The sequence below is a fragment of the Pan paniscus genome, chromosome 8 (assembly GCF_029289425.2).
Source record: "Pan paniscus chromosome 8, NHGRI_mPanPan1-v2.0_pri, whole genome shotgun sequence".
NCBI lineage: Eukaryota > Metazoa > Chordata > Mammalia > Primates > Hominidae > Pan > Pan paniscus.
The window spans coordinates 20,272,890-20,291,585 of NC_073257.2; the positions used below are offsets into that span (position 1 = coordinate 20,272,890).

Consider the following 18,696-nt stretch of genomic DNA (forward strand, 5'->3'; position numbering starts at 1 on the left):
ATCTCAAAAAAAGAAAAAAAAAAAAAAAAAAGAAGAGGAAGAAGACGAAGACGAAGAAGAGGAAAAAGAAGACCCTGCCTTTCACAGACCCTGCCTGCCTGGGTCTGTACTCCCAGGCAGGGTTTCTCAGCAGTGGGACTATTGATATTTTGGATGGGGTCATTCCTTGTTGTAGGAGGGCTGTCTGGTGCATTGCAGGATACTTAGCAGCATGGTCTATGGTCTATTTGCTAAATTTTGGTAGCACAACCTCCCCTGCATCATAACAATCAAATATAATGTCAGACATTGCCAAATGTCCGCTGAGGGGTATAATTGCCTCTGGTTGAGAAACATTGCTCTAATACAACAGTTTATTCACTGCTTCCTTCCTTCCATCACTCATTCATTTAACAAATATTTACGAAGCACCTACTATGTGTCATACACTTAGTTCATCTATGAGCAAAACAGACCCAAAGCTTAAAAACAGAAACCAAACAAAAAACAGAAAAAAAACGGATGCCTACCCTCTGGGTGCTTATGAAACTTACATCTGAGGGATAGGGGACAGAGAATAAACAATACACATGCAAGTACAAATGTACAAGTACGTTCAATGGCAGCATTTTGATAAAAGTTTTTTTAAAAAATAAAAGAAGCATATGTTAAAAACCAAGAATGGCAATTGCAGGGGGATGCAATTTTAAATAGGCTTGTCATCTAAATAGGTGGTTTCCTGGAGAAGACCTCTGAGGAGACCCTGAGAAGGTGAAGGGAGAGTTGTGCAGATATCTAAGGGAATTAAATGCAATGAACAGCTCATGCAACAGTTCTAAGTCGAAAGTGTGCAAAGAACAGAGAGAGATGCCAGTAGAGAGGGGCAGTGGGAGATGAGATCTGAGAAGTGAGAGGCAAGGTGGCTCATGGAACGCCTGTGCAGTCATGATCAGAGCTGGATTCTGGAATCTGTTTTCAAGGTAGAGTAAACAGTATATCCTGAAGGGCTAGCTGTGAGGCAAGGGAAGAAAAGAGAAGTGAAAGATGCCCCAGTTCTTAGCCTGAGTGACTAGAAGGATGAAGTGGCCATCCATGAGTTGACAAAGACAGAGATGTAATCAGACATTGCAGGGAATGTCCCAGTTTGGTTTTGGATGCAAAGTCTGAGATGTCTATTAAGTACCCACGTTGGCCATGGAAGCGTGGTGTTCAAAAGTGAGATGTGGAGACACACAGTTAGGACTCCCCAGCATATAGAAGGTACTGGCAGCATTGGGACTAGGTGAGAATGCCAAGGAGTAGATGGACAAGGGAGCCAAGATCAGACAACAGAGCATTCCAATATTGGGAATTTGGGAAGAAGAGGATAATTGGTGATAGAGACTAATGAAAACAATTAGTAAGTGGGGGAGAAAAATCAAGAGAGAATGAGGCCCTGGAAGACAATTGAGGAATTTGTGTTCAGGAGGGAGATGCGAGCACTTGCCGGTGCATGAGAAATGAAGATGGACCTTTGGATTTAGTGACATTAGCATCATTGGTGACCTTGACAAGGGCAGTTTCAGTAGAGTGACAGGGATGAAAACCCAAAAGGATTGGGCTTATGAGAGAATAGGAAGAGAAGATTTGGAGACAGTGTGTTTAGACAATTCCTCAAGGAATCTTATTGCAGAAGAAAGCTGAGAAATGAAGAAAGTGGATGCACATGAGGTTTGTAGAAGGGTGAGAAATAACATGTTTTTGTTGATGGAAATGTACCAATAGAATAGGGAAATTGAAGAGGCAAAGGACAATTGCTGGAGCCATGATCTTTAGTCAAAGAGAGGGAATGAAATAGTTCATGAATAGATGGGTTTGCATTAGATAGAAATACTGCTAGTTGTTCTTTATTATCAGGTAGGAAAGAAAAATGTATGGGTACAAATATTGCTGGTTGGGATTTTATGGTAGTGGGAGTCTGTGGGGATGTTCTTCTGTCTGCTGCAGTTTCTCAGTGGAGTTGGAATCAAAATCATCACACGTAAGCTAGAGAAAGAGGGTGATGGTGGTGGTTTAAAGAGAAAGATGAGGAAATAGTTTAAGAGACTGGGTGAGTAGATGGACTTGAGAAATGTATTTTATTTCCAGGTATCATAAAGGTGGCACTCGAAGTTTGTGATCCTTAACATAAAGACTAGTCAAACTGGTTGTGCATAGCAAAATAGATAGTAAAATTATCAAAAAGCCAACAGTACATGCCCAGAATAAATAAGGGGCAGGTCTGCATTGACTGAGGTGGGCTCGAGAGGTTTTCTGGAAGAAGTTTAGCTTGAGAAGAACTTGAAAGATGACCAGGATCAATGATTGGTCTTCCTAGTTCCTCTGAGGCTCAGATTTTCTGTAATGGGACCTGTCTTTATTCTCTATTGAAATAGACTGTGGAAGCAATGAAGACCATATTGGATGACCTCAGAGCAGAAGACCATTTCTCTGTGATTGATTTCAACCAGAACATTCGAACTTGGAGAAATGATTTAATTTCAGCTACAAAAACACAGGTTGCAGATGCCAAGAGGTATATTGAGAAAATCCAGCCCAGTGGAGGTGAGTGTGTTGGGCTAAAGCCCAAGGAGACACTTCCTCTGGGTTCAAATCATGATTCACTTAAGAAGCATTATTCCCATCACAGTGGTCTTTCCCCAGCATTCGAGGGCCTATCTTAAATAATACATTTATTGGTAATGGATGAATGCTAAGTTTGTAGTGAAAGTAGAATTTGTGATACAGCCCACATAAGCTTTGAACCGTTTTAATGTCTCTCAGAAAAAGGTTCAGTGACACTGGCCTTCTTTATTGCCTGCATAAAGCATGAAATGTTACTATCTTCAGAGTATCTTGGCAAGGCTGATTTGGATACTTTAATCTGGTGTTTAACAAGCTAACAGTCTGTGCTTTGAAAGGGCTAGTTCATCTCTAAGGGGATAGTTTATTTCAAAGTGAATATTTCACTGCACTGGGGGACCACCAGCTTGAGCACAGTTTGTGTCACTCAGAAAGCAATGAAATGATTTTGGCATGGAATAAGTGATGGATAAGTGATCAGCCGACATACGAGTCTGAATCCAGGATGGGATTTTCTGCGTGTGGCGAGAACGCATACCCAATGTTTCATTATGCTACTTCAACAGGCACAAACATCAACGAAGCACTCCTACGGGCAATCTTCATTTTGAATGAAGCCAATAACTTGGGACTGTTAGACCCCAACTCCGTCTCGCTGATCATTTTGGTTTCTGATGGAGATCCAACAGTGGGCAAGTGTCACTTCAACCTTCTCACGACAAACACTTTCACTGTTGTTTCTTGGAATGGTGGTTTGCCTAAAAGGGGAACTCTAATGGCATTTGCCTGAGTTTCTAGAACATTTTAAACCCATGCTTCCTAAAGGAGGTCTTCTGATCCTGCAGCCCTCACCCCTTAAGCTACTGCTCAGACACTTTCAGCAAGGGCGCTCTTGAATGCCTCAGTTCCACCTCCACAATATGCAGAAATCTGAGTCTGAATTTTAATAGTATGTTGTGAGGATTGCTGATGCATTCTAGGGAAATGCATCTATTTCCTCAACTTGAGGTATGTGAAGATGGTGTATGGGGGTGGTGAATGATGAGTATTGATCCCAGATCTCCCAGCAGTACCTTTGGAGGCCACAGTAGCATATTCCCTATTATTCTCCACACTTCTCCCAGTTGCACCTGGAGAAATGACTGCTCTCTGACACAACCTTGAAGTTAAACATTTTTCTTTCTACAAAATGGGCAGCAACATCTCCCTACTTCCATTATTTATTTTTATTTTTGTTACATTATTTTATTTATTTTTGAAGACAGGGTCTTGCTCTGTCACCCAGGAGGGAGTGCAGTGGAGCACACACAGCTCACTGCAGCCTCAACCTCCCATGCTCAAGTGATCCTCCTACCTCAGCCTCCTGAGTAGCTGGGACTACAGGTGTGCACCACCACACTCAGCTAATTTCTTTTTTTTCTTTCTTTTTTTTTTGGAGAGACGAAGTCTCACTATGTTGCTCAGGCTGATCTCAAAATCCTGGGCTCAAGCAGTCCTCCCACCTTGGACTCCCAAAATGTTGAGATTACAGGTGTGAGCCACTGTGCCAAGCTATCTTTGTTTTACTTGTGCCTTTATTCTGGCCACTGTAAGTAATAGCAAATGCCAGATTGTGTTGCCTGAGTGTGCTGTCGTACAGACTAGGACTGAGTCTAACACGTCCTGACACAGCCAAGCAGAATGAAAATGCATGAGGCAAAAACAATGGCAGTCAGAGCTTTAGAAAGCCAGAGAGCAACCATCTTATTAATATCGAGACTAGAATGAGCCAGTGTTATGTATTTGTTGTAGAACCAATGTTTTCTCCCTCAGATCAGATTATTTTCAAAATTCAAGTTTTGAATGAAATCATAAGGTGGAAAAGGAAATACAGTTTAAAATATTAAACTTGCCAGGCATGGTGGCTCACACCTGTAATCCCAGCACTTTGGGAGGCTGAGGTGGGTGGACCACCTGAGGTCAGGAATTCAAGACCAGCGTGGCCAACATGGCGAAACCCCATCTCTACTAAAAATACAAAATTAGCCTGACAGGGCGGCGTGTGCCTGTAATCCCAGCTATTCGGGAGGCTGAGACAGGAGAATCACTTGAACCCAGGAGGCAGAGGTTGCAGTGAGCTGAGATCGTGCCACTGCACTCCAGCCTGGGCAACAAAGTGAGACTCTGTCTCAAAAAAAAAAAAAAAATTAAACCATAATTTGGTTTAATTGTGGTTTCTCACTCCTGTTTCTCAACCATTCAGTTCCTGTCCCTGGAATCAGTCACTGGTTACCAGTTTCTTGTGTATCTTTCCACAAATAGTTTATGCATGCCTGTATACTATATATACATGTTTGCACACATGTATGTGTATATGCATACATACACATACATACATTTATACATGCATGCATGCAAATGCATCCTATGTACCCTGATATTTACCTTGTTTTTTTTTTTTCTCCTCTAAACATGCCCTTGAGATTGTCTGGTATACATACATAAGGAGTTTCCATGTCCTTTTTAATAACTGCATAGTATCTCACGGTTTGAATGTATCATCATCTAACCAAGCGCCCTCATTGGTGCATATTTATGTTGTTTCCAATATGTTGCTAATTCCCAAATAATGTTGCTATGCAACACAACCCACACTTCATTTCAACATGTATGAGTGCATCTCTAAGAAAAACTAGAAATTGAGTTACTGGGTCAAAAGGGAAATGCAGTTTTAATCTGGACACACTTTACTAAACTGCCCTCCCTGGATTTTCCAGAAAATTTATGATATTGCTTCTTCATTCCTTTCCTTTCGGACATCACCAACTTTAGGTGAACTAAAACTGTCAAAAATTCAGAAAAACGTTAAGGAGAACATCCAAGACAATATCTCCTTGTTCAGTTTGGGCATGGGATTTGATGTGGACTTTGATTTTTTGAAGAGACTGTCCAATGAAAACCATGGAATTGCACAAAGGATTTATGGAAACCAGGACACGTCTTCCCAGCTTAAGGTAACATTTTCTTCTGTTCTTTTTTATTCTTCACTGGAAATCATTTAACTACCCATATCTGATGCAGGTATGATGCATAACTGAACTTAACTCAAAATGGTCATGATCTCAGCCATATTTGGTTGCAAGGATCAGGGAAGTGCCCAGTTCCTTTCTCACATGTTTCCCCCCACCCTCATATTTCTGCAGTAACAGTGAGGTATGAAGCAGATGGGTGTTGGGAACAGCTTTCCTACCCCCTGAACAAAAAGGTCTTCTGAGCGTCATCAAAGCTCCTTGTAGCTCTCCTGCCCCACCAGCAATTGGTCTTCTTATCATCATGGCCAACTGTTTTCTCTTTAACGTGCATTGGCATCTTGGTATCAATTTTTCACAATGTAAATTTTCTTAAGTATTAAGATACAGGCTGAGTGTGGTGGCTCATGCCTGTAATCCCAGCTCTTTGGAGGCCAAGGTGGGAGGATCACTTGAGCCCAGAGGTTTAAGGCCAGCTTGGGCAACATAGTGAGATCCATCTGTTCAACAGATAGTTTTTTTAATTAAAATACATATATTGAAAAGATACAAACTACTTGTTTGTTTTGATTAAATAGATGAGAAAATGATGTAGGGAAAGAACATGTTTTTCCCTGCTCTTTGTCAGTACCAGGCATCGTATTTAAATTTGGGAACAAGTAAGAGATAAGATTCTGATTTGGGGACTATTAACCCAGCTGACTTTTGTAAAAATTTAATTATTACTATTATTTTTTGAGACAGAGTCTTGCTTTGTCACCCAGGCTGGGTGACAAGTACGTTCAATGGCAGTGCAATGGTGTCGTGCAGTGGTTCAGGAGTGCAGTGCTGCGATCTCGGCTCACTGCAACCTCCGCCTCCTGGGTTCAGGCGATTCTCGCACCTCAGTCTCCTGAGTAGCCAGGATTACAGGCATGTGCCACCATGCCTGGCTAATTTTTGTATTTTTAGAAGAGACAGGGTTTACCATGTTGGCGAGGCTGGTCTCAAACTCCTGAACTCAGGTGATCCGCCTGCCTTGGCCTCCCAAAGTGCTGGGATTACAGGTCAAGCCACCATGCCCGACCTCCTGCTGACTTTTAGCATAAGTTTGTCCAAGAGTTTTTCACGCTGACCGTAACAGAAAGGGAAAAAAATGCCAGGCTCTTAAACCAAAGGTAATGTTCTCAACAAGTCTTTGTCTTCTCTCTGTTTTTAATCTGATAATTACGAGCATTTTCCCTTGTCCCAAACGTCCTGTGTGAATAAATTAAGAGGTATCTGCTGATCCTTTGAAGAATCTCAGAGTAAAATGTTTTAGATCAGCTGGGCTTAATCCCTGTAATCCCAGCACTTTGGGAGGCCCAGGCAGGCAGATCACAAGACAGAAGTTCAAGACTAGCCTGGCCAAGATGGTGAAAACCCGTCTCTACTAAAAATACAAAAATTAGCCGGGCTTGGTGGCGGGTGCCCGTAATCCCAGCTACTTGGGGGGCTGAGGTGGGATAATTGCTTGAACTCAGGAGCCGCAGATTGCAGTGAGACGAGATCCCACCACTGCACTCCAGCCTGGGCAACAGAGTGAGACATCGTCTCAAAATAAATAAATAAATAAAATAAAATGCTTTAGATCTACAAAGCAGTAGGAACATAATTTCTCTCTCTCTCTCTCTGTGAATTGTAGAAATTCTACAACCAGGTCTCCACTCCATTGCTCCGGAATGTTCAGTTCAACTATCCCCATACATCAGTCACGGACGTCACTCAAAACAATTTCCATAACTACTTTGGAGGCTCAGAGATTGTGGTGGCAGGAAAATTTGACCCTGCTAAATTGGATCAAATAGAGAGCGTTATCACGGCGACTTCGGTACTTCCACTTATCTGCTTATTCTATCTACTAACTGACCCCCTAGATACAGTCCATCTTGAATGTCAGCTCTGCCTGCCTGGAATCATGGGTGTAGAACAGAAGCAATCAGTGATGGAGAAGGCATGAGAATATCTCTGCCATCTTCCCAGCTATTCCATAAATCCTGACCTTTTCACCCAAGCCCAATCCCAAGCACAGGAATGCATTTCCTTCCTCCGTAGGCTTTGCCTTCCATTTCTTTTTTATTCCCATTCATTCGCAGCAGGTACTAAAAATGTGAATCAATGAACTATAATTCTGTTACCCAGTGTCTCTCAACTGAACCTTCCATCATCTAGGCTAACACGCAGTTAGTCTTGGAGACCCTGGCCCAGATGGACGACTTGCAGGATTTTCTATCGAAAGACAAGCATGCAGATCCCGATTTCACCAGGAAACTGTGGGCCTATCTAACCATCAACCAACTGCTAGCTGAACGGTAAGAAGAGAAGAGTACCCACACCACGAGATCTGCAAAACTGAAATGTCCATCACGAATATATGAAGTCATACACAAAAAGAGTTTGGAAGCCAGAAAGACAGCACATTAGCACAGGCTTGGATTATTACCTTCCACTAGTTCTGAACACTTTAGAGAAAGCTGGGTTCACTCTTTTTCTTCTTTATTGAGGTATAACATACAGTAAAGTATGCAAAATGCATTAATTTTTTAATTTTTATTTTATTTATTTATTTTTATTTTTTTTGAGGCAGAGTCTCGCTCTGTCTCCCAGGCTGGAGTGCAGTGACGCCATCTCAGCTCACTGCAAGCTCCGCCTCCCGGGTTCACACCATTCTCCTGCCTCAGCCTCCTGAGTAGCTGGGATTACTGGTGCCCGCCACCACGCCCAGCTAATTTTTTTGTATTTTAGTAGAGACGGGGTTTCACCATGTTAGCCAGGATGGTCTCGGTCTCCTGACCTCGTGATCCACCCGAGTGGGCCTCCCAAAGTGCTGGGATTACAGGCGTGAGCCACCGCACCCAGCCAAAATGCATTAATTTTAAGTGCACCATTCAATGGATTTTTATATCTATCATCCGTGTAATCACCACCCAGATCCAGATGTAGGTTCCCTTGTTCTCCCTCAACACCCACCCCCCTCCTCCATTGGAACCACTCTTTCAATGTCTGTGATCATCAGTTTTGCCTGATCCTAAATTTCGCATAATCATGCAATCTGTATTCCTCTGTTCCTGGCTTCTTTCACTCAATATGATGTTGGTGAGATTCATCCATGTTGCTTCATGTATCAGGCATGTATTTGCATTTACTGTCTCGATCTCCTGACCTCATGACCCGCCCGCCTCGGCTTCCTAATGTGCTGGGATTACAGGCATGAGCCACTGCACCCAGCCCTGCATTTACTCTTGAAAATGGCTTCTTGTCCAAAGAGAAATTGATGATTATTAACGATTATGGTGTTCCCTAAGGAAGGGCTCCCCTATGCTCATCTATGTCCCCTCTGGTTGCTTCATGTATCAGTCATTTATTTGCATTTACTCTTGAAAACGGCTTCTTGTCCAAAGAGAATTTAATGATTATGTGATTATGATGTTCCCTAAGGAAGGGCTCCCCCATGCTCATCCATGGCCCCTCTGACTTCTCAGCTGAGCTGCATCTCAACTCTCCAACATGAAAACTATATCCTCAGAGCAATGGATGGTTGACCACCTGCATCAAAATTACACAGAGGTGTTTGATAAAAGTTCCCATTCCCAAGCCTCATTCCGTCTATAAGACAGGATTCTCAGGAATGTGGAACAGGGTCTAAATGAGGCTGGGAAAATGAAATGCAGTTGTATGACTGAACTCGTAGAGAAAATCCCTGATGTCAATAAGGTTAGAAGAAATACGCAAGGCTGTAAACTATGACTGTGAAGTAAACGAGAAATAGCTCCCTCTCTGACAGAAGCACACTAGATGTATTTACAGGTATGTAGCAAACTGTTGCAGAAGTTAAATATTGATTTTAAAACAATTCCTATAAAAAGATCAGCAGTTGCTAAAGGTTGGGGAGTGGGAGATACGTGAGTAGGTGGAGCACAGAACATTTTTATGGCAGTGAAAATACCCTATATGATACTCCAATGGTGGACACCTGTCATTATGCATTTAACCAAACCCATAGAATGTACAACACCAAGGGTCAGCCACGTTAACTGTGGACTCTGCGTGATAATGATGTGTCAACTTCTTCCATTGTAACAAATGCACCACTCTGATGTGGGATGGATGTTGATAGTGGGGAAGGCCGTGTATATGGGGGACCGTGTGTATGCAGTGGAGACATAGAAAATCTTGATACCTTCTGCATAATTTTACTGTGAACCTAAAACTGCTCTAAAATATAAAGTTTTAAAAAAATGCCTTGGGAGTCAGATGCATGGCTCATGCCTGTAATCCCAGCACTTTGGGAGGCCAAGGCGTGTGGATCGCTTGAGTCCAAAGTTTGAGACCAGCCTGGGCAACATGGCAAAAGCCCATCTCTACAAAAAATACGAGAATTAGTAGGGTGTGGTGGCATGTGCCTGTAGTCTCAGCTACTCAGGAGGCTGAGGGAGGAGGATCTCTTGAGCCCAGGAGGTTGAGGCTGCAGAGAACCGTGATTGTGCCACTGCACTCCAGCCTGGGCAATAGGGCGAGACCTTGTCTCAAAAATAATAATGATAATAAATAAGTAAATAAATAAATAATGCCTTGGGACTTAGCCAGATAAAATACTCAGCTTCTCGAAGCCAGTGAGTTCTGTTTCCCGGTTACTTTGCGGCTCCGCCCCACCCCCAGGTTGGACCCCAGCAGTGGTGGGGTGCAGGGTCAGGGAGCTGACTTGCGCTCCCCCTCCAATGCAGCCATGCTCCATAACACCTCTACTTCTTGAATACAGAAGCCTGGCTCCTACAGCTGCCGCCAAGAGAAGAATTACAAGATCGATCCTGCAGATGTCTCTAGACCACCACATTGTGACTCCGCTGACCTCGCTGGTGATCGAGAACGAGGCTGGGGATGAGCGCATGCTGGCGGATGCCCCACCGCAGGATCCCTCCTGCTGCTCAGGTCAGGGCTGCACCTGTGGGGACAAGTGGCCAGGCAGCTCTCTTGCCCCGGGGGTGGGCGAAGTCCTAGTGCCTCCGCTCTCTCCCACCCCAGCCCACCTCTTGCTCCCAGCCCTGGGCCCTCCTGTGCCCAAGCTCTTCCTGCCAGCTGGGAGGAGGATGGATTATTGCTGTGGTCGTTGACCATTTTGCTCACAAGTTTCCCAAAGGAACTTTTGAAAACCTGCGTACCCCTTCCAACATTTTTGACATCAATATTTGAAATTTTTTATCTTAGCCTGGGCAACATAGCGAGACCCCATCTCTAAAGAAAAAATTTTTTTCATTAGCTGGGTGTGATGGTGGGTACCTGTAATCTCACCTGTTTGGAAAGCTGAGGCAGGAGGATCTCTCAAGCCCAGGAGGACCACTGCACTCCCGCCTGGGTGCCATCACATCTCACTGCAACCTCCAATTCCTGGACAACAAATACAATTTCTATATGCAACTAACATAATCATAGTATTTTATAAATATTGACCTTTTAAAATAAAACTGTCACATCACTGTTTTCTTTTTCTTTTCTTTTCTTTTCTTTTCTTTTTTTTTTTTTTTTTTTTTTGAGACAGAGTCTTGCTCTGTTGCCCAGGCTGGAGCACAATGGCACAATCTCAGCTCCCTGCAACCTCAGCCTCCCAGGTTCAAGCAATTCTCCTGCTTCAGCCTCCCAAGTAGCTGGGATTACAGGCATGTGCCACCACGCCCGGCTAATTTTTTGTATTTTAGTAGAGACGGGGTTTCACCATGTTGGCCAGGCTGGTCTCGAACTCCTGACCTCAGGCGATCCACCTGCCTTGGCCTCCCAAAGTGCTGGGGTTACAGGCGTGAACCACCGTGCGTGACTATATCACTGTTTTCAATACATCTAATAAAACAGAATACTTAATTGGTTACTCACTATCATTCATTTTTAAAAAATACATAAGCAAATCCTATATTACAATTACTAGAACCTGGCCAGTCATGGTGGCTCATGCCTATAATCCCAGCACTTTGGGAGGCTGGAGTGGGTTAATTGCTTGAGCCTATGAATATGAGACCAGCCTGGTCAACATAGCAAAACCCCATCTTTAGAAAAAAATACTACAATTAGCCAGCCATGGTGGCACATGCCCATAGTCCCAAATACTCAGGAGGCTGAGGTGGGAGGATTGCTTGAGCCTGAAAGGCGAAGGTTGCAGTGAGCCAATCACACCACTGCACTCCAGCCTGAGTGACAGAATAAGACCTTGTCTCGAAAAAAATTATTGGAAGTTTTATATTATTCTTTTTTCTAGTTGAACTTGTATTTCCACTCCACTTGCCCAGCAGAACTATATCCTATTGTAATATATTTTTATGCTTATTTTAGTAATCACCTCACTTATCTATAAGAAAAAAAGTTTATACATTTTAATTTTAATTAAGAATTTAATTTAAAAATCATAACCATAAGATTCTGAGTATTCAAAATTCTCTTCTGAACCTGGTCTGATTAATATTACTACTAGTAGCCAAGTGAGCAAAATAATATAAATAGATTATAAATTTGTTTACAAATAAGAAGTAAAACTGGAGTGGAAATAATCCATAATCTCTTACTGGGAAAAATGTGACTGTTTTTCATGTATTCATGGGTAAGTATTATTTACGAATGGATTGAAAGAGACAGGATTCGGCATCAATTCTACTTTTAAGAGAACTTGTACGGGCAGAAGTCCTGATAAATATTGGTTGGTATACACAAGTGGATAGAAATGGCAAGTGTCTGGTTATATTCAGTTACTCGCTTATCTGAACTCTTTCATATTATATGCCAAAACATGCATACAGACCTAGCGTCCAAAAAATTTTGTATAATTTATCAGCTGACAATGTGAGCCCTTCTTCAATTTTGTTGAAAGCAAAGAATTGGAAGCCCTGTGGTTTGTACAAGCACTTGCTCCCAATCATTGGAATCAGGTTTCTTGCCCTACACCAGTATTCCAATGGATGTTTTGCTTCCTGGAGGACTCTGGGGGAGGGGAGTAGACAAGAACTGGCCTTCTGCTTGTAAACTAGGAGAAAAGGCTTTCTTTAGGAACGAGTCTGTGTCTAAACTGAGACTCTAGAAATTGCCTGTCAAACAGTCCATGCTCTCTGAGTCCTGCAGAAAGTATCCAGGCACCCCCGAGGGTGCACACACCCAGGGCTAGGAGACCTCAGGTTTATACGTCTCTTTCTTTTCTCTTTCTTGGGGACTGGTCCTGCCGAAACATATATACATATATGATATATACACACACGTGTATATATCATATATATATATAGACACGTGTATATATATATAACAGATAACGTATAATTATGTTATCTGTAATATATAATTATATATTATGTATTCTACATATTATATACTATGTATTCTATATGTTATATATTATGTATTCTATATAATATATATTATGTATTCTATATAATATTATATATTATATTCTATATTCTATATTATATTCCATATTCTATATTATATTCTATACAATATATTATATTCTATATTATATTCCATATTCTATATTATATTCTATACAATATATTATATTCTATATTATATTCTATATAATATGTTATATTCTATATATTCTATATTATATTCTATATATTCTATACTATATTCTATATATTCTATATTATATTCTATATAATATATATTATATAATATATATTATATTCTATATAATATATATTATATAATATATATTATATTCTATATAATATATATTATATAATATATATTATATAGAATATAATATATATTATAATATATATTATATTCTATATAATATATATTATAATATATATTATATTCTATATAATATATTATCTAATATATATTATATTCCATATATTATCTAATATATATTATATTCTATATAATATATTATCTAATATATATTATATTCTATATAATATATTATCTAATATATTATATTCTATATAATATATTATCTAATATATTATATTCTATATAATATATTATCTAATATATTATATTCTATATAATATATTATCTAATATATTATATTCTATATAATATATTATATACTATATATTATATTCTATAATATATATTATATAATATATATTATATTCTATAATATATATTATATAATATATATTATATTCTATAATATATATTATATAATATATATTATATTCTATAATATATATTATATAAATTATATAATATATATTATATTCTATAATATATATTATATAAATTATATAATATATATTATATTCTATAATATATATTATATAAATTATATAATATATATTATATTCTATAATATATATTCTATTCTATATAATATATTCTATAATATATATTCTATTCTATATAATATATTCTATAATATATATTCTATTCTATATAATATATTCTATAATATATATTCTATTCTATATAATATATTATATAATATATATTCTATTCTATATAATATATTATATAATATATATTCTATTCTATATAATATATTATATAATATATATTCTATTCTATATAATATATATTATATAATATATTACATTCTATATAATATATTATATAATATATGTTATATTCTATATAATATATTATATAATATATTATATAGAATATATGTTATATTCTATATATTATATATTATATTCTATATAATATATTATATAATATATTATATTCTATATATTATATAATATATATTATATAGAATATAATATATTATATAATATATATTATATTCTATATAATATATTATATAATATATTATATTCTATATAATATATATTATATAATATATATTATATTCCATATAATATATATTATATAATATATATTATATTCCATATAATATATATTATATAATATATATTATATTCCATATAATATATATTATATTCTATATAATATATATTATATTCCATATAATATATATTATATAATATATATTATATTCCATAGAATGTATATTATATAATATATATTATATTCCATAGAATGTATATTATATAATATATATTATATTCCATAGAATGTATATTATATAATATATATTATATTCCATAGAATGTATATTATATAATATATATTATATTCCATAGAATGTATATTATATAATATATATTATATTCCATAGAATGTATATTATATAATATATATTAAATTCCATAGAATATATATTATATAATATATATTATATTCTATATAATATATATTATATTCTATATAATATATTATATTCCATATAATATATGTTATATTCCATATAATATATGTTATATTCCATATTATGTTATATTCCATATAATATATGTTATATTCCATATATGTTATATTCCATATAATATGTTATATTCCATATAATATATGTTATATTCCATATAATATATGTTATATTACATATAATATATTTTATATTCTATAATATATATTTTATATTCTATAATATATATTATATTCTACATAATATATATTATATTCTACATAATATATATTATATTCTACATAATATATATTATATTCTACATAATATATATTATATTCTATATAATATATATTATATTCCATATAATATATATTATATTCTATATAATATATATTATATTCTATATATATTATATTCTATATATATTATATTCTATAATATATATAGAATATATAATATATATTATATTCTATATATTATATATTATATTCTATATATTATATATATTTGTTTATATTATTTTATATATTCACAAATATATATGACTATAAAATATATTATAATTTATAATATATTTTATATAACTATACTATATAATATCTATTATAGTTATATAATATATAATATATAATATATAACTATAATATATAATATATAATATGTTATATATAATATATGATATATTATATATTGTATATAACTATATATTATATATTATATTAATATACTAATATCCTAATATACTATTAATTATATATTATATATTAGATATAACTATATATAATAAATATATATATTATAGTTACATCTAATATATAATATATAATATATATTATAGTTACATCTAATATATAATATATAATATATATTATAGTTATATATAATATATAATATATAATATATATTATAGTTATATATAATATATAATATATATTATAGTTATATATAATATATAATATATAATATATATTATAGTTATATATAATATGTAATATATAACTATATATTATATATTATACATTATGTATTTATATATTATATATGTCTTATATATTATACTTATAATTCTATAGTTATATATTATATATAGATTATATAGTTATATATTACATAGTTATATATTATATAGTATAGTTATATATTATATAGCTATATGTTTTATATGTGATATAATATATATTATATCTTATATATTATATATTTATATTATATGTATTATAATATGATATATTATATATTGCATATATTGTATATTGTATGATATATATTATATACATATATGTATGAATAATATATATTGTGTAATACATAATATTATATATGACTAATATATAGTATAATATATATTATATTATATAAATATATGTTATATCATATATGAATAATATATATCTATTTTATATATACATTAGCTTCAGGGGCTAAATGTGCAAGTCACATGGATATATTGCGTGTTACTGAGGCTTGGGGTACAAATGATCCCGTCACCCAGGTAGTAACCATGGCACTCAGCAGTTTTTCAACCCTCCCCCACACTCCCCCTTTCCCTCCCTCTCCCCTCTAGAAGCCCCCAGTGTCTATTGTTTCCATCTTTACGTCCATGTAGTACCCAGTATTGACTTCTCAATGTAGTACCCAAGGTAAGTGAGAACATGTGGTATTTGGATTTCTGTGAAATATATTCTTAAGAACGCTTTGTACACAATGGAAGGATTGTCTGCATTTTTAATTTCATTCAAGCGTGACACCAAGTTTACTGCACTGGTCAGGGTTCAAGGAACTCTGACTTGTAATGTCCCCGTGACAACAGCCTGGAGCCTCACAGCTAAATAGATCTAGGGAGAAACACACCCTAGATTAGTTTCTAGGCATGGCTTTCTCACAGCGAGGTAGCCTGGCTATCAGAAAGCAAAAAGCGCCTTTTGTTGTCATGTGAAATCTCTCTCACCAATAAGGAAACCTCTGGGAAACTCAACTGCTCAGCTTGTTTGTGAGTGAATAGGGATGGAGCCAGGAAGATGCCACGGTAACCTGGGCCTTCTCCCAGACTTCGCTCCCCGGCCTGCACTGGAGTCACGGGGCCCTTCCCCGGCCCTATAAAGCGGTTCCTCCCACTGCCACCCTTGCTCAGGTTCCAGACTCCAGAGAGAACTGTATCACAGGCCTCCTCCCTCAGCAACATGCCAGAGGGAGCCCGAGAGAACTCTGGAATAAAAACAGAGGAGAAAAACCTAAGCTGACAATACCTGGGGGTGCATAAAACAGATTCTTGACATGGTGAGCAATTTCCGTGGAAACGTAAATCTAGAAACTAACAGATGCAGGTTTGTCTACGCAGGGGCCCTGTATTACGGCAGCAAAGTGGTTCCAGATTCCACCCCGTCTTGGGCCAATCCTTCACCAACGCCCGTGATCTCCATGCTGGCACAAGGATCTCAGGTGCTAGAGTCCACGCCACCCCCACATGTGATGAGAGGTAAAGCTTCTACACTGCTTGCACGTCCCAGAACTCAGCCGACCATAATCCTGGGAAGCATTGTGTGCATGAGGCCGGGTGCAGCGGCTCACGCCTGTAATCCCAGCACTTTGGGAGGCCAAGGCAGGCAGATCACCTGTTTTTCTATAGAAATACAGCTTATTTTGTTTGTTTTTAATCATGTATTTACAGAATTCTAGTTTTGTTCAGTCTTTAAAAAAACCTTTCTGCAAACAGTTTCAGTGGGAGGTTTGGGTAGTAGCTGTGGTCATGCCAGGAAAATGTATTTCTTTGTGAGAGTTTTGGTGGCTGTGGCTTCCTTGTGTAGTCGCAGACTTCTTTGCCCTCCGTTGTCAATTTCTTTGCCTTTCCATTGACAACCTCTCTGGCATCTTCTCCCACAGCATGTGAGACGGGGAGCTGCCCCGGGGAAATGGGAGGGAGAGCGTCTCCTCTCCTGTTCCCAGCTCCTTGCGTTGCAGCCTTCACCCACAGAGATCACAGCTGCTGGCAGTTAGCTAGTTCATCTAGAAAACCTGTGTGCAGCTTTTCTTTCCTTACTTTCCTTTTGATTAGAAAAAAGTAAATTTCAACATTCAAAGACAGAGCACATCCCTCTCCCTGAAGGAAGGTGCAAAGTCCCAGCCTGACTTGAGTGTTTGAAATTTAGAAGGGTGGCTCCTGTTGGTCCTAGAATTGTGCGGCTTTCTTGACTGCCTGGAATACAGACCTTCCATCAGGAAAGCCTCAAAGCTGGTTCTCCAGGTTGTATGCCTAGCACATACCAAATACCATGTTGTAGCAGAGAAAACTTAGCAAGTACTTTGAATGGACATTTAATGTTATTTCAGGCAAGGCCCATGGCTCACACTTGTAATCCCAGCACTTTTGGAGGCTCAGGTGGGAGAGGATTGCTTGAGGCCAGGAGTTTGAGACCAGCAAAAAAAAAAACAAAAACAAAAACAAAAACAAAAAAACCCTTTTCAAAAAATTAGCCAGGCATAGTGGTGCACCTGTAGTCCCAGCTACTCAACAGGTTGAGGTGGGAGGTTTGCCTGAGCCCAGAAGTTCGACGTTGCAGTGCGCTATCATTGCGCCACTACATTCCAGCCTGGGTGACAGAGGGAGACCCTGTTTCAAAAAATAAAGTAGAGACCGGGCACGGTGGCTCACGCCTGTAATCCCAGCACTTTAGGAGGCCGAGGAGGGCAGATCACTTGAGGTCAGGAGTTCGAATCCAGCCTGGCCAACATGGGGAAACCCTGTCTGTACTGAAAATACAAAAATTAGCCGGGCGTGGTGGCAGGTGCCTGTAATCCCAGCTACTCGGGAGGCTTAGGCAGGAGAATTGCTTGCACCTGGGAGGCGGAGGTTGTAGTGAGCTGAGATCATGCCACTGCACTCCAGCCTGGGCGACAGAGCAAGACTGTCTCAAAATA

General features: G+C 37.4%; 1 protein-coding gene across 1 annotated transcript in view; it reads left to right on the forward strand.

Moving 5' to 3' along the window:
• The window catches only part of ITIH2 (inter-alpha-trypsin inhibitor heavy chain 2), a 49,523-nt gene that overhangs the window by 21,674 nt on the left and 9,153 nt on the right, over positions 1 to 18,696 (forward strand). Inside the window, exons 10-16 of the mRNA XM_003827801.5 lie at positions 2,394 to 2,562; positions 3,147 to 3,272; positions 5,392 to 5,573; positions 7,252 to 7,437; positions 7,779 to 7,918; positions 10,366 to 10,535; positions 17,120 to 17,257. Coding sequence (XP_003827849.3) covers positions 2,394 to 2,562; positions 3,147 to 3,272; positions 5,392 to 5,573; positions 7,252 to 7,437; positions 7,779 to 7,918; positions 10,366 to 10,535; positions 17,120 to 17,257 — 1,111 coding nt within the window. The remainder of the gene's footprint in view (positions 1 to 2,393; positions 2,563 to 3,146; positions 3,273 to 5,391; positions 5,574 to 7,251; positions 7,438 to 7,778; positions 7,919 to 10,365; positions 10,536 to 17,119; positions 17,258 to 18,696) is intronic.